This window comes from Chelonia mydas, chromosome 5 (assembly GCF_015237465.2).
Source record: "Chelonia mydas isolate rCheMyd1 chromosome 5, rCheMyd1.pri.v2, whole genome shotgun sequence".
Taxonomy (NCBI): domain Eukaryota; kingdom Metazoa; phylum Chordata; order Testudines; family Cheloniidae; genus Chelonia; species Chelonia mydas.
The window spans coordinates 50,612,915-50,637,305 of record NC_051245.2 but is presented as its reverse complement, the minus strand read 5'-3'; the positions used below and the strand labels follow the sequence as shown (position 1 = coordinate 50,637,305).

Genomic DNA, 24,391 nt, shown 5'->3' with positions numbered 1-24,391 from the left:
ATGCTTGAGCAGTTAGCTGATGTGGGGACATTAATATCACTAACATATTTTTAAAAGGTGATTATTTTCCAGTTAATATTGCCTTCACAGTGCTTTTATTTTTAGTATTAAAATACTCTGAGGGACTGATGCTGATATGAGTTCTGAGAAAATGACCCCCAAGTTTTGAGTTTTTCATTTTTAATTTGTTATTCCAGGTGTCTTACTTTAACCAAGTTACCTCTGGTGTTCTGCCTTACCTTGCTGCAAATCTCATTGGCTCATCAAAATCCATTGAGGATACTGCTTCTGCATGCATCAGGTTCTTGGAGATGGACAGTACCAAGATTTACAGTATTTTGTTTTAAGTAAAATATCAGGGAAGCTCTAAAGATTATCATAAAACATTTTTAAGTGCCGCATGCAAACATGAGGCTTCTCAATATCTATATCATCTACTACAGTAGTTCTCAACCAGGAGTCTGGGCCACCAGCAGGTTTTTGGGGGGGGCACCAAGCAGGGCCAACATTTGACTCACTGGGGCCCAGGCAAAAAGCCAAAGCCCCCGCCATACAGGGCTGAAGTGTGGGGCCCTGCCACCCGAGAGTGAAGTCAAAGCCTGAGCAACTTAACTTTGCAGGGCCCGCTGTGGTGTAGGGCTCCAGGCAATTGCCCTGCTTGCTACCACCTAATGCTGGCCCTGGCTTTTATATGCAGAAAACCAGTTGTGGCACATGTGGGCCATGGAGTTTTTATAGCATGTTGGGGTGGGGGGCTCAGAAAGAAAAAGGCTGAAAACCCCTGATCTGCAGACTGAAATATTTACTTTAAGTCACACAGCTCATCTCAGCCCTTATCTTGAGAGTATCTGAGCACTTGCAATTCCCACTGATTCAGGAATGGATTGATTCATATTTTTAATTTTAAATAGAATGGGGGAAAGTTCTTATTTATACTGCTCACTTGAATTTGGTGGAGAGGCCAAGGCATAAATGAGGGCATAATTTCTATTACAAATACCATTTTGGAAGGGCCGCTAAACTCAGTTCTAAAAATCTGCTCTGGTCTATAGCAATAATAATGAAGCTTACATCCTTTGTAAAGTGCTCTGAGGTCTACCGATGAAAAGTGCCATGGAAGTGCTGGGTATTAATATTATGATAGCTTTGAAAAAATATACCAATAAATAGTAACGATGAATAAACTATTTTGGCCATGTTAAATTATAGACTTAAAGGAATGATGGTTTCAGAGGCTTTTTGGTCTAAACTGTTTTGAGATTTAAAAAATGGAATATTGCTGGCAGTTAGTCCTTAGTCTGAATTAATACCTTCGGATGGATTTAAAGAATAAAAGTTCAGGAATCATGTTGGTGCACCTCAGGATTGCAGTAGAGGCTCATGCTTTGTTGCATTCAGACCTGAGCGGTTAATACCCTATCCAGCGTCCACTGAAGTCAGTGGAAAGGCTCCTATTGATTTCAACTACAGCTGGATCAAGTCCTAAGAAAACAGGATGTATAAGGTAGTGTTACTGGTACCTCTGTCCCCAGCTCCTCTGTTGCAGGTAGCAGAGATGGGAGGGCAGGGGGCAATACAAGGGAGCTGGTTACTGCTCCCTGATTTTCATCCCAGCTTTATGCCCTGAGCAGTTTTGAGCAGCCATGGGGCTCTCTCATATTGGGCTGGCTCGCAAAAGTCGCCTAAGGAGCTGTCCAGCAGCTTGGGATAGCCAGAACACATAGTACTTGAGCCACACACCCTCCCCAGCCCCTATGTTGACAGCTGTAGGAGCATCTGGCATTGGTGCCAGTGACATCAGCTCTGTGCCTGCTGGGATCTTCTCCCTGCAGAGAAAACGCAACCAGTTTCCACCCCATTTTGCACTATGGAACAGGAGCTAGGATCTGGTCTTCTAACACTAATTCAGACTGCTTTACACTCACGAAGACTCTTTTAGGCCTCTTTATAGCCACTCCACCAACATATGAGTGTTACATTTTCCAAAGTCACCTAGGCCCAGCTCCTCAAAAGTATTTAGGCACCTAACTCACTAGCCTTGAGAATATAGGCCCCCGTGACTTTTGAAAAATCAGACTGAGATGCCCTCAAAAATGTTACCCTTAGGCTCATCATCAGTCATTTGGGTGGTTTTATTCACCCCCCCACACACACACACCTGTTCCACTAATTTAGACACCCCTTGCACAGTGATAGAGGATGTAAGGAGTCTACCTGAGTGCGAGACACCAAGGCACCACTATAGCATCTAGCTGTGGGTAGTTGTCTAAAAATGACCTATGGGAAGCAAAAACATGGTTGGGAAATCACACAAACGGAGGGGAAACTTGCAGGGAAGAGGAAGGAACCACCCTACTCCCTCTCCAAAAATCTCAGGTGAACCACGAGGGGCTTCTTTAATGCCAAAATTTGGCTCTAAGTGTTGAGTCGAAGCAGTGTCCCAGGAACCCTTTGCACTGACTATGCAAAAGCCAAAAAGGCCCCAGCAACTTATGGGTCCCAGTCCAGTACAGCTACCCTGAATCTCAGGCAGAGAACCTGCACAATCCAGTGTTTCTAGGGGTTCTTTAGTTCTTGCATAGACGTTTCCCACTGATGCTGTCAGGTTGCTCCACAGCTGCCTAAGCATTTGGTGACTTCACACACCAGTCACTACTGCCTTAAGCAGGTATAACTCTACAGACCACAGAGGAATTGTTCCAACTTACATCAGAAGTGAATAGATCCGTAAACATCCAGTAGTGTTGCCTGTCGGTTGGGGTTACACTACTCACTTTCTTACTTTACTTAAAAATAGCCACACAGAAGTGCTCCCGACACGCTGAAGCACTGATTGAAAACTAACATTGGTTACTTATTCTAATTTTGTATTTGCCTGGTGTATAATATAGTGGGAGTGCTCAATTACTAATGAGGAGGGGGAGGGAGAGAGAATGCAGTTTTGTGCTTCAGCCACATTACACCAGAGATGCTTCTGCAAAGCGTTTGCATGGCCCCACTCTAGTGAATTCTCCCAGCACAGCTCCCTATAAGGTGCCAAGTCAGCTCTGTGATGCCCATCACCTTCTAGATATCGCTGGTGAAGGAATGGGCCTGGAGGGACATGTTGGGAATGTGAGTAGATATAGCCAGAGCAGTGCTGTGCCCTTCCCCACTACTGAAACACTCATGGGGACTATGGCAGCAGGGAGCACAAATCTGGGCAATCCTCAGGCTGCTTTAGCAGCTCCTTGCATAGGGGATGTATAAAGTTCAGCTACACACTATCTACTTCCAGTACATTTGTAATGTTCTCCCTCAGATGCCACTCCCCACTCCGTACTGTAAACCAAATACCAATGCACCTGCTGAAATCTCAGTCAAAGCTTTAAAAGATTCAGCCTAGTATTTATTCTGTGCTTTCCCTCCCTGTTAGGTTTCTGTAGTTAATCGCTATAAGGCATCAGGCAGTCAGGTGGTTCCTGGTATTTACTTCCATTTTGGGTTTGTTTGTTTTCTTTGGCTTTTGTAAATCGTATTTATGTACTTTTTGAAAGCTGTTGAGCCATTGATGAGCCAGATGCACACACATTTATTTCCTAAAGTCCAGAGAGACTTAGTCCAAAGATGCATTAAAAAGAAAAAGAAAAGGAGTACTAGGTGCCACTAGTACTCCTTTTCTTTTTGCGAATACAGACTAACACAGCTGCTACTCTGAAACCTGTCATTAAAAGGAAAGCTATTCTGTGGAAGAAGACAACCAAAACCAGGGAAATCATTAGGAAAAATGCAACTACCATTACAGAAAATTCAAACTTTTAATATATTTTATAAAAATAGTTAATTTTAAGCAAAATGTATAAATAAGGAAGCATTTAAACAATACGTTCGTGTATTCGGATTTACCACAAGAAACCGTACATTCCAAGGCAGCAATAAGCCAGGACTTGGCCCAAAAGAGCCTGCTATGCCATGCCATCTTTCAAAGCGCATGAAGATCACCTTAAGAAGGGTCATAACACATTCATAAAAGGACATGTTAAAATAGGAAGTTAAGTGAACATCTTGATCACTACATACTTATCCTTCAAAGATTAACTATGACAAAGCTACTTTAAAGTTTAGTACAGTGTCTCATAATTAGAGTTCTAAATCAAACGTTAAGATTTTGATGAGAGGGGGATCCTTGACACCCTCTAAGGTGCACAGAACTACTTTGTCTGTAAATGCTTTAGCAATTCAGATTTAATACTGAATGCATCAAATCAGTCTTGGCACCCATAGTACACCACTCGCCATCCATAGTACATTTTGTGGCTCTAGACCCACCATTTTGTAAAGCATTAATAAATCTGGGGTGGCTTCTAGAAGTTTTGCAGTAGAGTATAACTGACTATCCAAGTGTTACTGGGGACAGTAAGTGAAGCTGCATAATTGAGGTTTCATATGTGTTGGCCTTTTTTTGTTTTAATTTTTTTTTGCTGAAGGGATGTGTTCATAAACCATACTTTAAGGAGACTGTGCTGAACACAAGCAGACCTGTAGGGGTGAGAATAGTTGGTACACGGAGTACTGCAGCCCAGATCCCCAATCTAAGAGTGGGAGAATTGTGCCATTCCACCCTGAGAGAGTTGAAAGCATGAAGTCTGAGATTTAATGAGCACATTTAGAGAGACTGGAGAGGGGCCAGTGGTGCAGTTAGCCCTGAACCATGACAGCTATGAACCAGCATTTTTAAAAAACCATTTGTTTGCTGTATTACCTTTTCTCCCCAGGACAACTTCATTTAAGCATTGTTTAGGTTTTTAAGTGATCACCATTTAAGGTTGGCGGGAGAGGGGGTTTGTAGAAAATTGTGAACACACAGGAAGTCATGCGATCCAGCTGGTTTATTGAAGCCAGAATCAATGTAAGTAGGTGTCAGTGGAGTTATGCCCACTATGCTAGGGCTGAATTTGGCCTAAGGAACCCAGCTTTATCTTTCAGTTGTATAAGTCAGTGACCACTCAGAAGACAAATGATGTTTAATATAGTCTGAGAGCCAAGAGCAGTTATCAAAAATTAACAACTTTTGGTACTTTTACTTTTGGTTTTTGTGGTTTAGGGCTCTCTAGAATTTCTTCGTAATCTGCACTCATTCCACAGGACCATCGACCAACTGTTACTGCTTGATCTGTGAAGCAAGAGAGGCAAAATAGATTATGTAAAACTCCATTGGTTATATCCCAGATTTTCACTTTGAACGGTCTTGGGGCTAAACCACTGGGCGACATCCTCTCAGTCAGGACGTCTTGCATTTTAATTCTAGCTCTGACAAACTCTCCACGTCCTTAGGCAAGTTGTTTAACCTCTATTCTGCAAACTCAGCTATCTCCCAAAGCATTATTAGGGTTCAGTAAATATTGTAACTTTAAAAAAACCCCAAAACAAGGAACACACTATATAAGGGTATATTTTCTCAGCAGGGGACTCACCAAGATTCTCAAATTAGGCCCTCACCTATCACCACCAAATTGGGTTAACTATAATACCTTCTTTCCCCTCCAACACCTTCCACAAAGGCCTCATTGTAATTAACCAACATTAAATAAGCCTTAGCACGCCTAGAGAGTAGGTAAATATCATCCCCATTGTATAGATTGGGATATTAAGGCAGAATGATCTGCCAATGGTCATGCAAGAAGTTTGTGGCACGGCTGATCTCTTGACTCTTTTTAATTATGAGAGCATCTTTCCACACTTTACTCCATTCAATACCAGTTAACATACCCCTCCTAAACACGTAGCTCATTGGCATGCTATATTTCTCTTCTGTACAGCAGTTCAATTTTTGGAGGCCAGCTAGTCAGAATGTGCTGAAAATATTACATGGACACGTTAGTTATCAGTAACCTATACTAATTTCAGTGCATATGTGGCAGTTCCAGTGTCTAAAACAAGTAACAGCCAGCTCTGGCATACCCTAACTGCATCTGAATAAGAGTCACCAGGGGAAATGGTGTGTGTTTTAGTAACTGATTGACAGAGCCAGATTGACAGAGCCAGAAGAGTACCCAGAAGTCACCTACTACAGGACAGGCCCAACAAAGAAAATAACAGAACGTCACTAGCCGTCACCTTCAGCCCCCAACTAAAACCTCTCCAACACATTATCAAGGATCTACAACCTATCCTGAAGGACAACCCATCACTCTCACAAATCTTGGGAGACAGGCCAGTCCTTGCCTACAGACAGCCCCCCAACCTGAAGCAAATACTCACCAGCAACCACACACCACACAACAGAACCACTAACCCAGGAACCTATCCTTGCAACAAAGCCCGTTGCCAACTGTGCCCACATATCTATTCAGGGGACACCATCATAGGGCCTAATCACATCAGCCACACTATCAGAGGCTCATTCACCTGCACATCTACCAATGTGATTTATGCCATCATGTGCCAGCAATGCCCCTCTGCCATGTACATTGGTCAAACTGGACAGTCTCTACGTAAAAAAATAAATGGACACAAATCAGATGTCAAGAATTATAACATTCATAAACCAGTCGGAGAACACTTCAATCTCTCTGGTCACTCGATTTCTGATCTCAAAGTGACTATCCTTCAACAAAAAAACTTCTAAAACAGACTCCAACAAGAGACTGCTGAATTGGAATTAATTTGCAAATTGGATACAATTAACTTAGGCTTGAATAGAGACTGGGAGTGGTTGAGTCATTATACTAAGTAAAACTATTTCTCCTTGTTTATTCCTCCCCCCACTGTTCCTCAGACGTTCTTGTTAACTCTTGGAAATGTGCTGGAAATGGCCCACCTTGATTATCACTTCAAAAGGTTTTCTCTCCCCCCACCCCACTCTCCTGCTGGTAATAACTCATTTTAAGTGATCACTCTCCTTACAATGTGTATTTTTTCATGGTCTGTGTGTATATAAAATCTCCTCACTGTACTTCCCACTTTATGCATCCGATGAAGTGAGCTGTAGCTCACAAAAGCTTATGCTCAAATAAATTGGTTAGTCTCTAAGGTGCCACAAGTACTCCTTTTCTTTTAGTAACTGACTGTAACCCTGAGTCTTGGGAGTATCGGTTATCTTAATTTATCCCCACTCACAAAGAGTACTTTGCACGATGCAAACTGATTACAAAATTTTCTCTCTTCATTCTTATCCACAGCATATCATTATAGATTCAATGAATTCTAACAGTTTTATAAGCAGCAGTGCTTGTTTTTAAATATCAGTGTTAGTTTTAACAGGTCTCCTGTGAAATTACACAGCATCTAACTGTCAGTCTTCATTATGGATGTGTTTTCCAACCATGGAGAATTCCAGTTCAGCTTCGTATATATACATATAATTTAGTCTCCTGAGAGAGATCCACATTTTTCTAGATTGGGATATGCAGTGTACTTCTGCAAACAAAATGGTATTTGTCAGTTGCCATTAAGTATCTCACAGAAGCTATATATTTCAAGGTGTAGGCATCACTAAACCTTTGACTCTCATATCTCCTGCAGTATAGGAATTGCATGGAGTAAGCACACTGTTTAGTGATGCTCTCCTGCCTTCTGACATACATGAATACCAACACTGCTAAATGAAAACCACATTCATCCACTAAAGGCTGCCACTCACACAGTGACAGTCTGTCATTCACAAGGGTTCGCAGAGCACTGCTGTTGATTTCACTACAAAATTCCTTCTCTCCTATTGAAACTTCTCCAATTTCCACTTGTGTGCCAGCCTGACAGAAAGTTTGTGTTTTTTCATGGTATATAAAAAATGGTTACTTAAACAAAGTAACACAAGACTATTGCCCACATGAGTCCATGTTGTAGCGGATACGACCACCTTGGTCAGAATGTCTGAACAGTACCCAGCCATTAGGGCCGCACATGTACCCTGCCTACGTCCTCAGGACTCCCCCCTTAAGAGTCATACTGCAGAACAACTACATAAAAGAAGAACTTACCGCTGAGGCACTGGATACCAGGAGTCTGACATCAGGGCTCCAGAGGAAGAGCCCATCAACCCACAAACACGTGATATCAGTATGGGCAATGTAGTGGTGCTCAGTGTCAAGGCATCAACACCAGCAGTATCAAAGAGTGTCCAGACATCAATGCCGTGACACCCCTGATAGGCATGGTATCTAGGGGAGTCCTGTATTCTACTGGGCCACAGGACACACTCACAACCCCCTCTAAGATGGTCTGGGCTAGAACAGTAACTAGGAATGTAATCCTCCTGTGTCATCACTGATCCAATGCCACTACAAGAGGGGCACTACTTGAAGTGGGTAGACTGGGCTTTGGCCACCTTAGATAAGGTCCACAGGAGTGTGGGAATTGCTCAGCCTTGAAACTAACTATCCAATGGGACTAAAAATCCTAACACTAGCTGACCATCCCACAAACAAAGAAAAAATAATGACCCGAAATATACCAAGGAGTTCCTCTGTTCAGTACTTACGGTGATCAAAAGGAACAGCAAAGCAATCACAACTGCAATATAATAGACCCTGACGTGGGGTAGAGAAACACACAAGGGCATGGACATGGGGTATACACAGCCCCAATATACACAGCTATTCAGAAGTTTCGAGCTGCATTCCCAAGTCCTGTGCATCACTCACAGTGGGGCTCCAGGCAGGGAAGCTTTCAGTAGCACTCATTAGATTCTGTTTGCCCTAGAACATCTTACACTTACCTTGTCTACACTATGAAGTTGTGTCGGCAAAAGTTATGCTGCTTTAATTAAAGTGCTTTACTTAAAACCGCTGTTGCATGTTCACGCTAGCTCCTTGTGTCGCCAGAGCACATCCACAGTGACAGCTCTTGCATCAACACAGAGAGCAGTGCACTGTGGTAGTATCCCACTGAGCAACTGGCGGCAGGGTGCTTTAAGAAGGCTTTGCAATGCCTCATGGGGCAGATACAGCATCACATAATGCAGGTTTCTCAATCCCATCATTCCAGGAGCATCCAAGTAGATTGTCAGCTGCTTTTTCCAACTGAAGGGTGTGGGCAGAAGAAGAGGAGAGTGGTGTGTCTGGGGCAGTGGAGAAAACAGGCTGACTGACCTATCCTGAGGCAGTGGGAGGGGGACACCCCCTTCCCACGTCAGCCCTCAGCTCTGTTCAGTACAGCAGTCTCTCCCGAAGCAGCCCGCTCTGCCTGCCTGCCGTTCTGTGTTTCCGTCTGAGTTCTCGCACAGCCTCCTCAGCTGCTCGGAGCAGCATCCGGAGCCTGCTGAGGAATGTCAAAGCAGCACAGCAGTCTCACCCTGCACCCCCCACCCCCCAAGCAGCAGTCCGCCTGCTGCTGAGTTCCCAGAGCAGGGCAGAACAGGAGCATGCCACATTAATGATTTCTTCTTTTTTCTCCCAAAAGCAGCAGAAGGCTCAGCTCTCAGATACTTCCCCAGAGCTTTGGAAGGGGAGGGACACATGCCTGCAGGGCAGCTGAGATCAAAACAGTGAGCAGAGCAGTCATAGCAGGCATTGTGGGATACTGGTGGAAGCCAGGTCTGTGGAAAAAACAAGCAGCAGTGTCTACACTGGTGCCTTGTCGCTTAACTTTGCCACAAAAGGCTCTATGCCTCTCACTGAGGTGGTTTTGTTTTTGCCACCAAAAGTAGCTTTGTACTGTGTACACTTTCCCTATTTTGTTGGCAAAAGGCAGCTTTTGAGGACAAAACTTTGTAGGGTAGACAAGCCCCTACCTGTGCCTCTATAGCCTGTTTACTTCTGTGTAAGTCTTTCTTGTGAAAGCTAGGACTGCCCCAACCCATTCCAGGGTGGGCCATTCTTTAATTTAGAACTGGGCAGTTTCTATGTTTTAGTTTTCAGTGGGTTGGAATCAGATTCCTGAGAAATTAACTCCACTCCATGGGAGTCTGCTATGTGACATGGGTTTGGTTTGAGCCTTGGAATCAATCATTACAGATCTCCCCAACATTAAAAAAAACATCTCTTTTGTTTTACGTTACCAGAAGCAGCTTTTGTTTAAACTACATCTAATTAAAATCTATACTGCCTGCTAACCTTTGGAAAAATTTCAAGACCAAATTACCACAAGTACCATTAGCGCCCCTTCTATGTTACAAATCTTTGACAATCATACACTGGTTATGAAACCTCCAACAAACCCTACTTGACAAAAATATGCTTCAACAACTAAAACACTTCAGCTATTCATGTACACCTGATGCCGGCACAGAGATACTCCCTGCACACTGCGAATAATTGACATAACATTTATATGATCAAGATATATACATTTAGTAGTGATGGATGAAGAATGTGTGAGATCCTGGTGAAGGAAACTGGATTTGATGATTGAAATCTGACAGCATCTTAGAGCCAATGGCACTAGAGACTTTTGGAGGGGGACGTGTGCAGCTCAAAATTACTGAGTCACTATAACAACATACAATCCCTCTCCTGCGATTTCACCTTCCTGTAGTCTCTATTACAGATATTCAGAAAACAAAGCAGTAGCCTAACAGCTATTAGAAATTAGGAATACCTGGACTCCATTCTCTGCATGATCATTAAACCATATCTCCCAGATGCAGACAATTTTATAATAAAGAAACGCTGGTCGGTTAGGGGGAAAGAAAAGTAAATGAAAATAAAACCTAATGATGAATTTTCAGAGTTATCAGTAGACAATGTAAGGATATTTTTCAATTCATTTTTTCCAGATATTTGAACAAACAATAACTTTGGCAGAATTTGGTAGGGCTTAGAAGGGCTAACCAACAACCTTTAGCGCAGAACTAAAACAGTTAGCCAGAGACTGGTAAAGTGTCTTCCCCCCACACCAGCAGCAATTAAGGAGCAACACCACAGCAAGCTGTGCATTCCTCCAACCTCAGCTATTGGATTTATACCAGGCTGTAGTCCCTAGATCCTGCTCAGGGCCCCCCATCTTTTGTATCAGCCTTGACTAGTAGTAGATGTCAAACTCCCTTACAGCAGCCAGAGAGATCTCCTCTTTTCCCCCTACTAAGAAGTCTATAGGACCCACCATTCTCCCTTCATCAGAATCTCTCTTTCCTGACTGCTGTAGAACAGGGAGGATCCCTAGTCTCCATTTTTCGATTTATCCTCTTCCTCAAATAGCTCCAGTACCCAACTGCCACTCAAAGCTTTCCCACTCTGAAACTGACTTTTTCAGTTTCACTGCTACCCACAGCAAAATGACCATTTTGTCAGTTTCACCCTGCAGCCCCTGGAGAAAGTAAAGGCATTGGTGCAGACTGTCTCATGAAGACAGCATTCTATTGGTTCACATGCATTTTATATTTGGAACACTATTGTCATATGTGTTAAGGGCTAGAACCATTTGTAATGAAAGTTGTCAATTTCTGCAGTTTGCTTTACCCCACCTACACTCCCCATTCCTCCCGAACAGTTTCATATTTGCTACTAGGTGAGTGTATTTTTCAAGCCCCCTTTATAGGTCTCATCATTACAACAGAATAATTTGTCTTTATATTTTAAAACTTTGACATGCAAGCTATACTCCCGTGGATCTCACCTGAGTACTGGTTTTCTGGACAATCTTTTTTAAAGTGTTCCACAGATCCACAAAGCCTGCAGCAGCCTCCTATTAAGAAAGCAACATCCAAAGCTATTTCTTAACAACTGGAAATAATATTGGCTTTATCATTATGCATATTTTAATTACTTGTCAACATGTTATAAAGACTGATCTTCACTTGAAACAAGAAAATTTAGAAGTTAAACAAATTGAATATTATATATCACAAATTAAGATAAAAATTTCCTCTAGAGACTAACTCAGAGGTCATTCATAGACTAAAATTCAAGTTAACTTGAGACAACGTGGTCCAGTGTATAGAAGACCTGCTTTGTGACACTGGAGTAGTAATTTGACCTCTGGGCCTCAGTTTCCCCTCTATAAAATAGGAATAATTATACTTATCCTCTTTTGTAAAGCACTCTCATCTACGGATGCCAAATGATATACACAAATCCAGTATTAATGTTACTGCAAAGAGTCATTTGAATTATATTTTCCTAGAAATACTTAGTAGCTATTTGAAATTCTGACATTGTTTTTTTAGGAACAAATTCTGTTCCAAGATACCAGCATATACCAACTTCTTCTGAAGTTAATGGGAGTTGCATGTGGATGTCTGAGGACAAAATCCAGCCTTTAAAGGGGCAACATCTACTTGAGGTCTAGTCAATTCAAAAAAGGTTAACACCAATTTAAAATACATCTGACTGAGTCCTCCAACTAATCTGAGATTTTAGTCACTTCCCTATTTTTGCCAGGTTACAGTGTGAAAGATCTACAAACTAGCTGATTATACTGGGAAATGAAAAAGTTAACTATACAAAAAGGGATTATCAAATTAAAAAAAGACTTTATTTTAATCCCTTTCTTATGTTAAACAACTTCAGACAGAAATGTGATTTAAGTTGAGGTTGTCCCTTTTCTAACATAAAGCCTTCACTAAGAACATGTTGCAATTACGAGGATGCCGAGGCACTGCATGTTTCAGATCTACATGTGACGTCACAGGCCGAATGAATTATATTCCAAAAGGACGAGTTAAAGGCAGCTTTCCTTATTTTTTTGCAGTGTCATCACATATTTAAACATAGAATTTTAGTGCAGTAATAACTTGTTTGGCTAACAGCCATGGAATACCTGAAGAGACTCATGTATCCAACATATAATGGGAGGACTGAACAGCTCATTTAGCTTTCAAAATATCTCTCTAGCCAAAAGAGTCTATACACTTCCTCCCCACAGGTTTAGAGTGTCTCCCTTTCTCCAGGTACATAAATATAAAGGGTCTTTTTCCTATTAGAATCATTGAGAACACCCCTTTTTTGAATTTCAAATTGAATTTAGCTCATATGCTCTTCTACTCATCCTGCTGATGCTCAGTTACTTGGGGTAATCACTAGCTAATGAAGATATGCACTAGACACTCTACAGTTGCGACATAATTTTTCCTACACAAAGTACATAGTCCACCTTCTACAAGGAGCTCTTTTCACTACACTCTCTCATTCCTGGCAGCTGTCACCTTGTTCTTTGCTACATTTAACCACCATTATAAGAGGGCAAATGTTTGGTTTACAGCAATAATTATACTGACCTTCAGCATATAGTCCTTTAGGATTATCTGGACAGGACCTTGACAGATGCCCCATCTCGCCACAAATAAAACATTTTGCATACGGAAATTCCCCTGTAAGATTCCAATTGTTCTTATTAAAATACATATTAAACCTTAACACCAAAGTTACAGATAATGTCATTGTTTTTACAGAAAATAAATCAATATTGCTGTAATGTGGAACCACTTTAACAGGTAATGCATGTCCTCAAAACTGACTAAAAATGAAACTCTTCTCAGTGATCAGAAAACCCTTACAAAGCACTTCCTTTAAGAGAGATAAGTAGATATTAAAAAAAAAAAAAAAAAAAAAACATACCAAGAGCTGGATCTACTTTTGCTCTACACTTGGTGATTTCATGCTCTGTAGATCCACATCGATAACAGATTCCAGTACCCATATCCTGACTTTCAAGTACAGCTGGGCAGTCAGCAATTCCATGGCCAGGCTTCCTACAGTGAAAACATACCTTCAAAAATAAAATGTGAATTACTAAACCAACTATGGAAACTCATGTTTTGCTGTGTATTTTTACAGCCAGGAATATTTTAAAAGGATACATTTACTGCTAATACCACACACACACAATCAGCTTTTACCTCCAACAGAATTTTATTTTCTTCAAACTACTTTTCATATTAAAATTAAAGTTAACTGAAATCTCTGTGTCATAGACACATATTTAGGGTAAGAGAACCCCAGCAAGGTCTAGTTTTAGACTTTGGAATCAAGATAAGTTTTGGTCCTTAGATCTTTAAAATAAGGTCACATCAATACCCAATAAGACATATAATGATCTCAAGGTCTAAGATTCAATAACTGGCACTGAAAGCAAGACCACAAAATTCCACTGTAATAAGTACTTTATGAATCTTACACAGTCAGCCTTAAGGGGAAAATTCTTAGAATATAATGGGGATGAATCCAATTTGCTACAGAATAGTTGTCACAGACCCGCACCCACAACCAATGAGATGATCAAGCTCCAATATTATAGGCATTGTTCACCCATCTATAAGATTGTACAAAGGTGTATATAGGAATATCATATTGCGCATTCACTGATCAACAGCTGATCATTACAGAAGGAGTGCATCCTCCTTCAAAAAGTAAGTTTGGTACATTTTGTGGATTCCAAACAGGCGGGCAACTTAACATTAGTTATACTGGAATTCTGCAGGCCTTAAGACTTTTCTACAATTTTCTGCAATTTATACACCTAATATATAGGTATATAAGTACCTAAATTACTTTTACCTTAATCTTAGAACACACTTATGAACAAAAACTTGAAGAGAAACGGCAGAACAGGACAGAGATCTCACCATGGTGTTTTTCTTCATCTCTTGTCTCTTCAATCTTCTTCCCTCCCGACGCTTGTCTTTCTTCAAGGCTGTTGCTACTTCTTCCCTCACCTCATGGCTGTCGGCTGCTCTCACCTTTCCATTATGTATAAACTGTGAGCTCTGTTTTAAGTATTCCATGAATCCATTAACATCTTCATTCAAATAGTCCTTTTTCTTTTTATTCTTCTTCTTCACTTGATCATTCTTTAAAGAAAGCGTACTTGAATAATTTTGCTGTTTATTCCTCACTGTTCCACTGGTGGATCCATTTTTCATATCTTCCCATGGTGTAGCATCCAGAGGCTTTTTGCTATGAGTGGTACTAGTACGGGCCCACCTGGTCATTATTTCTTCTGGAATATTTTACAAGCCTTTAAAGCAAATACTGAAGGTCACACTTGTTCTTTTGGGCAGGGTACATGACTTTTTATCAGTTTGCACAAAATTTAGCATGATAGGACTACATTTAAATTTAAGATCGGGGACTCCGAGAACCACTATTCTACAAACATTATTAAAAAATAAAATCATGTAAAATCACCGCACAAGGCACCAACCAAAGAAAAACAAAATTCTACATTTGTACCACAGCTTGAGATGTCTCTTTGCTCAAGCATCTGGGACCACTAAGTTACTGCCCTGCTGGGTGGGTCGGTGGAGCTAAACCGTCACATTAATGTATAATCTACACTTTTGTTTTAGCCAACTTTGGGCCAGATCAAATGCTTAAAAATTGGATCGACCTAGCTATATTGCTCAGGGCTGTGAAAAAGGTTGCACCTTTAGTGCCACAATTAGGTCAGCCTAACTCTAGTGTAAATATGGCCGGGCTAACAGCACAGTTCTTCTGTGCACCTAGCTCCCACCTGTGGAAGAGGTGGATTAACTACAGCAACAGGAGAACCCCTCCCGTTGATACAGGAGATGTCTAAGCTTCTGCAGCATGCCCCCAGGGCTGTGGCTGTGCCGCTGCTGTATAGCCCTGGCCTACAGTACCGGGTTTACAAGGGCGTTGGATCACGGCCCCGCTCCAGACTCTGCCCACGCTTCACGGCCCTGTCCCATTTAGCCTCTCCTCCCCATGGCCCCACTTGCTGCTCACTCCTCTCCACCCCTTCCACCACCGGTGCAAGTGGTGGGAAAATGCCAAGCAGGGGTAGGGCCCACAAAAGGTTAATCTGGTTCTTCTGACCTAAGGCACTAGTATAGGGCTCCCAGCAGACCCTTCCCCAGTTACCAGGCTGTGCTGCCTTCCCCAGCCTGGAGACAGGACTCCAGACATGGGGCTGCTCGCCAGGGGGTAGGGGTGTGGCACTGCTAATCTGGCCCACCCAGTCCCACACACACGAACTCCTCCCCAGGGAGCAGCATGAGGTGCTGGAGCCACTCTCATGGTCAGGGCGAGGGCGTGTGGAAGCGACCTCAGCAGCGAGGTTATCAGCGCCCCCACCCCACAACTTGGGCATTAGGCAGTCCCACCCCCAACGCTACAGGCCTGAGGCAGTCACGGGGCCCAGCGTTTAGGGCCTGATCCCAGTCCAGGTTTCAGCAGCCAGGTTCAACGCAGCCCTGGCTGCCCCTGGCGGGGAGTGGAGGGAGCAAGGCAACCCACAGCCACCATGGGCCCAGCACCCCACCAACACACAGCCTCAATACGGACTGGCCTCTTGTGACTTCACAGCCATGCAGAGGGATTTGACCATGCAGAACATGAGAGTCCAGGGGGCCGCAGCCCACAAGAGTCACTCACCACTGGTGCAGCGCGAAGGCCCCGGGGTTGGGTGATCACATTTCCCAAAGGGAAAACGGGACACTGTGCGGGGTTTACCCAAGCCCCATCGTGGCCCTTGCTGTTGGCCTGAGCACCGCTCCCTGTGTGGGGGGCAAGCCGGGCTCAGGCGAACAGCAAAGCACATACTAGACAGGGTGTCAGGACCAGGCCTCCAGTGTAGTAGAGACCCGCAGGGAGGGAGAGACAGGGTCCGACCACCCTGGAAACACTTCCCAACATGCTGCTCTGCACTTCCCGTCACTCATCAGAAGCAGAGCTGAGCTGGTTGCGGGTGGGGCTGGGGACTGTTTTAACCTAGATGGAGCAACTTGGCGGGGCGGGGCTGCACATACCAACCAGCAGAGCATTGCCAACCCCAGCGTTGCCAGACCTGGGGCCTGCAGTCACCAGTCTCCACCCCGCAGGGGTGCCAAGCTCACCAGCACCTGGCAGTGCACCCCAAGCTTGGTGCTCCTGGCGGGGCCTCAGTGTGGGATCCCCTTGTCCTGCAGTCAGAGGGTTTGACATTGGCCTATTAGGACAAGGGGGATAAGGCATACTGGCTAGCAGAGCTGCAAGCCGCCTCGGGCAGCTGTAACGGGGAGCGGGGGAAGCACCAGCCCCGCTGGCCCCTCTTGTTCATGTCCCTCAGCTTCATGTGGTACAGGCCACCATTTAGGACTCAGCTCTGCCTGTGAATATTTTGCATCCTTAAACCGGAGAGAGCGATCCACCATGTAAAGGGAAATGTTTCCTAACCTCAGCAGATAACGCTATTGAGAGTTACACACCCAACGGATTACTGAAAACCTTTAGGAAAAAACAGGAAATTTTGTCAGTAACAAAATTAAAAGAAAACAACACTTACAGTTGCTCTTTGCGTTCAAATACAAATTACCCTCTATGCATATGTGCACACATCCCCATCCTGAAATTCTCTTAGAGGAGGTTTTACCCCTTCTCCATCTCTGCTAGGGGAGGGGGTGGGTCAAAACCCTATTGTTAGGGCCCTACCAAATTCACTGTCCATTTTGGTCAATTTCACAGTCATAGGATTTTAAAAATAGTAAATTTCAAGATTTCAGCTAATTAAATCTAAAATTTCACAGTGTTGTAACTGTTGGGGTCCTAACCCAAAAAGGAAATGTGGTGGGGTTGCAAGATCATTGGGGGAGGGGGACTGTTGCGATACTGCTTACCTTATTTCTGCACTGCTGCAGGCAATGGAGTTGCCTTGGGAGCTGGGCAGTTGGAAAGCCGCAGCTGCTGGCCTGGAGCACAGCTTTGAAGGCAGAGCCGCGGCCAGCAGCAGTGGAGAAGTAAGGATGGCACTGTGTGGTACTGCCACACTTAGGGCCCAGCTCTGCCGGCAGCAGTGCAGAAGTAAGGGTGCCATGGTATGGTATTGCCACCCTTACTTCTGCACTGCTGCTGGCGGGGCGTCACGTTCAGAGCTGGTCGCCCAGCCAACAGTTGCCACTCTCCGCCGCCCAGCTCTGAAGTCAGCACAGAAGTAAGAGTGGCAATACTGCAATCCTCCTATAATGATCTTACAACCCCCATACAACTTCCTTTTAGGTCAGGACCCCCAATTTGAGAAACTCTGGTCTCCCAAAGAAACTTCTATAGTATAGGGTAAACGCACACAAAAGACCAGATGTCATGGTGGGAGACCAGATTTCAAGGTCCCTGACATGTTTTTCATGGAGGTGAATTTGGTAGGGCCCTCCCTATAGTTGACAGAATTAGATATTTATTTTGTTATGACATTGAAAATAAAAAAAGGCTTAAAATAAATACCAGTGATTGGAATTGAGGGTCAAACAATTATTATATAACCGGTTCAGATGGGGGGTCGCGGAGGGGCTCGGCCCAGTTCTGCGCAGGGTGGGGGGAGAGGAAGAGGAGGAGGCGCGGAGGGGCTCGGCCCAGTTCCGCGCGGGGAGGGGGAGGAAGCGCGGAGGAGCTCGGCCCAGTTCCGCGCGGGGAGGGGGAGGAAGCGCGGAGGAGCTCGGCCCAGTTCCGCGCGGGGTGGGGGGAGGGGGAGGAGGCGCGGAGGGGCTCGGCCCAGTTCCGCGCGGGGTGGGGGGAGGGGGAGGAGGCGCGGAGGGGCTCGGCCCAGTTCCGCGCGGGGTGGGGGGAGGAGGCGCGGAGGGGCTCGGCCTAGTTCCGCGCGGGGTGGGGGGGAGGAACATGCTCACCTCACTGTCCACAGCCAGACTCCGGCTTCCGGCCCGGCTAGCAGGGGGAGAGGCCTGCAGGGGAAGAGGCGGAACAGGGCGAGGGGCGGGGGAGGAGAGGAGCAGGGGGCGGGGCCAAAGGACGGGCGCTCCTGCGGCGGCCCCGGGATTAGCCGGGCCGCTGCGGTGTAAGGCCGCTGCCGGTTCCTGTAGCCAGGCCTTGGCCGGCAGCCCGCCCGTCACGCGCTGCCGCCGGCGGGACAAGACAACCCGCTGGGCACATCCCCGGGCTGCGGTGCGCGCAGGCGAGTTAGGCGGAGCCGCGCTCAAGCCCCGCGGTGCTCAAGGCGGGAAGCGCGACACGAGTGTGCAGGTGTACGCGGCCCGCAAAGCCGCTGCTCGTGTTTTCATTCCCCTTCTCCGTTAAATGAACGGGGACTATGGGTAGAGCAAAGCGAGGCGAGCAGCGGTGCGTCCAGGTGTGAGTATAGGTGCAGGCCGCGTCTCCCCGAGCAAACACAGCTCCGGGCCGGTGGGGAGCGAAGGGGAGCAGGTCTTGGGCGACTGGCAGAATTTCTGGCTTCCTTAGAAGGTCTTTTCTGAACATTGTGCTGTCTCCATTCAGCTGTGCCGCCTGGGTTAGCGCTCATAGCATACCCGGGCACGTCTCCCCCGGGAAGCTTCTGAAGTATACTGTGGGCACAGGGCAATGAATAAACCAGATGGATTCAAATTTTAAATTCCTACCTACGCCCCTTTGTAAAAAGCCTCCACCAAATACTGGGATAGACATGCCCGCATATGCTACTCCTTCCAGTAGCCCTGGTATCTCAATGCCAAGTGAAGGCACTCAGATACCAGGCCATGCAGATAGATACGGTGGTGGGTGTGGTATAAGAACTAGAATAGCACAGAAGTGAAGTCCCTACCGCAGTAGTATATGACCACGAAAAACCATCTAGTTATGTCACCAGTTGACAAATATTCTCTCCTGGTTTTTTCTGTTTGGCATTGCTCAACCCCACCAAACAATGCTCTCAAGAGGAAGGAACACACAGGAAAGTTCTCCCAAAGTTTCCCATATTTCCATGATTCTCAGCACTTAAGATTTCTTATTTAAAAATATTACTTGCCCAGAGAGAATTCTGCTTTTTGCTTTGCATGTTTTGTTTATTTCTATGACAATGTATATTCTTATTTAAAATATTCCAAACACAGCAGTGTGAAGTAGTTCTTGAAATATTCAGGATATATTCTTTCCTTGTATTATGGTAAACTACAAAGAGGATGATCCAATTGTCACAACATATTCCTGGATACTTAGAAACCTTTCAGAGTAGCAGTCATGTTAGTCTGTATTCGCAAAAAGAAAAGGAGTATTTTCGGCACCTTAGAGACTAACAAATTTATTTGATCATAAGCTTTCATGAGCGAGAGCTCACTTCATCAAATGCATTCAGTGGAAAATACAGTGGGGAGATTTATATACATTGAGAACATGAAACAATGGGTGTTACCATACAACACTGTAACGAGAGTGATCACTTAAGGTGAGCTATTACCAGCAGGAGAGCTGGGGGGAAAAACCTTTTGTAGTGATAATCAAGGTGGGCCATTTCCAGCAGTTGACAAGAACATCTGAGGAACTGTGGGGGGTAGGGGTGGGGGAATAAACATGGGGAAATAGTTTTACTTTGTGTAATGACCCATCCGTTCCCAGTCTTTATTCAAGCCTAAGTTAATTGTATCCAGTTTGCAAATTAATTTCAATTCAACAGTTTCTCGTTGGAGTCCGTTTCTGAAGTTTTTTTGTTGAAGAATTGCAACTTTTAGGTCTGTAATTGAGTGACCAAAGAGATTGAAGTGTTCTCCGACTGGTTTTTGAATGTTATAATTCTTGACTTCTTATTTGTGTCCATTTATTCTTTTACGTAGAGACTGTCCAGTTTGACCAATGTACATGGCAGAGGGGCATTGCTGGCACATGATGGCATATATCACATCGGTAGATGTGCAGGTGAACCAGCCTCTGATAGTGTGGCTGATGTGATTAGGCACTATGATTGGGTCCCCTGAATAGATATATGGACACAGTTGGCAACGGGCTTTGTTGCAAGGATAGGTTCCTGGGTTAGTGGTTCTGTTGTGTGGTTGCTGGTGAGTATTTGCTTCAGGTTGCGGGGCTGTCTGAAAACTAGGCAGCTCTCCAACACCACTTTCTACAAGCCATTACCCTCTGATCCCACTGAGGGTTACCAAAAGAAACTACACCGTTTGCTCAAGAAACTCCTTGAAAAAGCACAAGAACAAATCCGCACAGACACACCCCTGGACCTCCAACCTGGGGTATTCTATCTGCTACCCAAGATCCATAAACCTGGAAATCCTGGACACCCCATCATCTCAGGCATTGGCACCCTGACAGCAGGATTGTCTGGCTATGTAGATTCCCTCCTCAGGCCCTATGCTACCAGAACTCCCAGCTATCTTCGAGATACCACTGACTTCCTGAGGAAACTACAATCCATCGGTGATCTTCCTGAAAACACCATCCTGGCCACTATGGATGTAGAAGCCTTCTATACCAACATTCCACACAAAGATGGACTACAAGCCATCAGGAACAGTATCCCTGATAATGTCACGGCAAACCTGGTGGCTGAACTTTGTGACTTTTGTCCTCACCCATAACTATTTCACATTTGGGGACAATGCATACCTTCAAATCAGCAGCACTGCTATGCGTACCCGCATGGCCCCACAGTATGCCAACATTTTTATGGCTGACTTAGAACAATGCTTCCTCAGCTCTTGTCCCCTAATGCCCCTACTTTACTTGCGCTACACTGATGACATCTTCATCATCTGGACCCATGGAAAAGAAGCCCTTGAGGAATTCCACCATGATTTCAACAATTTCCATCCCACCATCAACCTCAGCCTGGACCAGTCCACACAAGAGATCCACTTCCTGGTCACTATGGTGCTAATAAGCGATGGTCACATAAACACCACCCTATACCAGAAACCTACTGGCCGCTATTCCTACCTACATGTCTCCAGCTTTCACCCAGACCACACCACACGATCCGTTGTCTACAGCCAAGCTCTACGATACAACTGCATTTGCTCCAACCCCTCAGACAGAGACAAACACCTACAACGTCTCTATCAAGCATTCTTACAACTACAATACCCACCTGCTGAAGTGAAGAAACAGATTGAGAGAGCCAGAAGAGTACCCAGAAGTCACCTACTACAGGACAGGCCCAACAAAGAAAATAACAGAACGCCACTAGCCATCACCTTCAGCCCCCAACTAAAACCTCTCCAACGCATCATCAAGGATCTACAACCTATCCTGAAGGACGACCCATCACTCTCACCGATCTTGGGAGACAGGCCAGTCCTCGCTTACAGACAGCCCCCCAACCTGAAGCAAATACTCACCAGCAACCACACACCACACAACAGAACCACTAACCCAGGAACCTATCCTTGCAACAAAGCCCGTTGCCAACTGTGTCCACATATCTATTCAGGGGACACCATCATAGGGCCTAATCACATCAGCCAGACTCTCAGAAGCTCGTTCACCTGCACATCTACCGATGTGATATATGCCATCATGTGCCAGCAATGCCCTTCTGCCATGTACATTGGTCAAACTGGACAGTCTCTGCGTAAAAGAATAAATGGACACAAATCAGATGTCAAGAATTATAACATTCAAAAACCAGTCGGAGAACACTTCAATCTCTTTGGTCACTCGATTACAGACCTAAAAATAGCAATTCTTCAACAAAAAAACTTCAAAAATAGACTCCAACGAGAAACTGCTGAATTGGAATTAATTTGCAAACTGGATACAATTAACTTAGGCTTGAATAAAGACTGGGAACGGATGGGTCATTACACAAAGTAAAACTATTTCCCCATGTTTATTCCCCCACCCCTACCCCCCACAGTTCCTCAGATGTTCTTGTCAACTGCTGGAAATGGCCCACCTTGATTATCACTACAAAAGGTTTTTCCCCCCAGCTCTCCTGCTGGTAATAGCTCACCTTAAGTGATCACTCTCGTTACAGTGTTGTATGGTAACACCCATTGTTTCATGTTCTCAATGTATATAAATCTCCCCACTGTATTTTCCACTGAATGCATTCGATGAAGTGAGCTGTCGCTCACAAAAGCTTATGCTCAAATAAATTTGTTAGTCTCTAAGGTGCCGAAAGTACTCCTTTTCTTTTTAGAAATCTTGTGCTTCTTAAAAATTCCACAAAACAGCTTATGTTTGTTCTGTGTGTCTCAACTTATTTCAATTTGATCTTCACTTCTTGTCAGATAAGAGTATTGCACCCTGTAAGTTTTCTGTTTTAGTTACTGAACAGTTTGTATTGTGCTATTGAAGCAGATGTACCAGTAGAGGGAGTATGCAACTGTAGTTCTCCTTTGAAAGTAGAGTGAACTGCTGGAACAGATGTGGGCTATTTACAGTTTTAAATGAAAGGTTATATTTGACTGGGTATATTTTCCAATTGACTCTTCCTTAAAATAGAAGTGCTTCTTTATAATAGACCTTACTGCAGGAGATTCCCAGAGAATCTAGACCTAGAAAAGGAACAAGAGGAATACCCCCGCATAAAAGTAATATATATGGTAGAAGGAAAAAGGCCATCTTCTAATGGTGAGAATCTGGTAGAAATGACCCCCAACTTGTTCCCTGCAGTATTAATGCCTAGAGTGTGGCTGGTGCTTCTAATCCTGCTTGTTCCAGTTCCTCTAACGTAAGATAAAACTGGCCATACTGGGTCAGAACAATGGTCCATCTAGCCCAGTATCCTGCCTTCTCACAAGGCTGGTGCCAGATGCTTCAGAGGGAATGAACATAACAGGGCAATTTTCAGGTGATCCATCCCCTGTTGTTCAGTCTCAGCTTCTGTACAGGTATCATGTAGTCAGACCCTGGTGGAAATAGCCAGCTCATTTTCTGCAGTAGCAGGCGAATATTTGGAGTTTTCAACCCTTGTTACTTTAAAAATTTTCAAATATTTTCCACAGTTGGTAACACAGGTTGAAGGCCATTGGTTGTAGCAGTGGAGAAAGTCATAGTTCACCAGCTGGGGAGAATCTTTTAAGCCGATCTGTTCACAATAGAGATGGGCATAGAGTTTTCCATATAGTAGGTGCCATGTAATTGGCCACTAGTTGGTCCTGTACTGTGGCCAATGAGATTTTTTAAAGTTGTTTTTCTACATCGTTGTGGGCCAAACTTCCAGTCACTGTGGTGCACAGTGGAGTTCAAAAAAGCCACCAGATAGCCCCCTTTTAAAGGAAATTTTGCATTGTGAGGACTGTGCACCACAACTATACCAGTGGGGGGGGGCTTACATTACTTCGAAAGGGGGAATAATTATGCTGGCAAAAGTAGAAGTTGTTGTCAGGAGCAGACAAAATTAGATGTCAACCAGGCTGTGTCCAAAAAAAAAAAAAAAAAAAAGGACATTTTTCCAGTACAACTTTCTAATGTAGACCAGGTTTTAGTGAGTGGTGTGTAAGGTGTCCTTTCAAAACTGCATGTAGTTACCTTCACTGCTTGTGTAAAATTCACAACTACATGCACAAGTGGCCAGTTAGATGGCTATGAGGTTAAATGATTACATAATGGTTGGGGTGCTATGATCGCTGCCTATCATTCTAACCAGTATCTTTTCATTGTTTCCTTGTCTGTCTGTCTGTCTTTGCTGATTCCACTTGTCTCTCATATTTAGATTGTAAACATAGCAGGGACAATGTTTTTGTTTTGTGTTTGTACAATGCCTTGCACAGTGAGGGCGTGACCCACGACTGGGAGCTCTAGGTACTACCATAATACAAATAAATAATAATGAAATAATAATAATTAGTAATTAAAAACATAACTATCCATTTGTGTGCATG

General features: G+C 44.3%; 2 protein-coding genes across 4 annotated transcripts in view; one reads left to right on the top strand and one right to left on the bottom strand.

Moving 5' to 3' along the window:
- ACOT12 (acyl-CoA thioesterase 12) overlaps positions 1-863 on the top strand; it is a 37,730-nt gene extending 36,867 nt beyond the window's left edge. For both annotated transcript variants that reach the window (XM_043546984.1, XM_037903174.2), the window contains one exon: positions 198-863. In XM_043546984.1, coding sequence (XP_043402919.1) covers positions 198-347 — 150 coding nt within the window. In that variant the 3' untranslated portion in view covers positions 348-863. The remainder of the gene's footprint in view (positions 1-197) is intronic.
- A 2,915-nt stretch (positions 864-3,778) lies between these two features.
- Positions 3,779-18,851, bottom strand: ZCCHC9 (zinc finger CCHC-type containing 9). Of its 2 annotated transcripts, XM_037903172.2 has the most exons (7): positions 18,473-18,851; positions 17,031-17,081; positions 14,480-14,871; positions 13,473-13,623; positions 13,133-13,225; positions 11,533-11,601; positions 3,779-5,152 (listed from the first exon to the last, which is right to left on the bottom strand). In XM_037903172.2, exons 3-7 carry the CDS (start codon positions 14,843-14,845, stop codon positions 5,034-5,036), a joined length of 798 nt encoding a protein of 265 aa, XP_037759100.1. In that variant the 5' UTR covers positions 14,846-14,871; positions 17,031-17,081; positions 18,473-18,851; the 3' UTR covers positions 3,779-5,033. The 2 variants fall into 2 exon arrangements, with proteins under 2 accessions (XP_037759100.1, XP_043402920.1); XM_043546985.1 differs by lacking the exons at positions 17,031-17,081; positions 18,473-18,851 and adding an exon at positions 16,625-16,946.
- Positions 18,852-24,391: the final 5,540 nt, after the last annotated feature.

Coding starts and splice junctions, on each gene's coding strand:
- ZCCHC9 (XM_037903172.2), bottom strand. CDS start 14,845: ATGACCAGGTGGGCCCGTACTAGTACCACTCATAGCAAAAAGCCTCTG. Junction 13,624..14,479: donor AGATGAAGAAAAACACCATG/GTGAGATCTCTG, acceptor TTATTTTTGAAG/GTATGTTTTCACTGTAGGAA. Junction 11,602..13,132: donor TAAAGGACTATATGCTGAAG/GTCAGTATAATT, acceptor CTTTCTTAATAG/GAGGCTGCTGCAGGCTTTGT.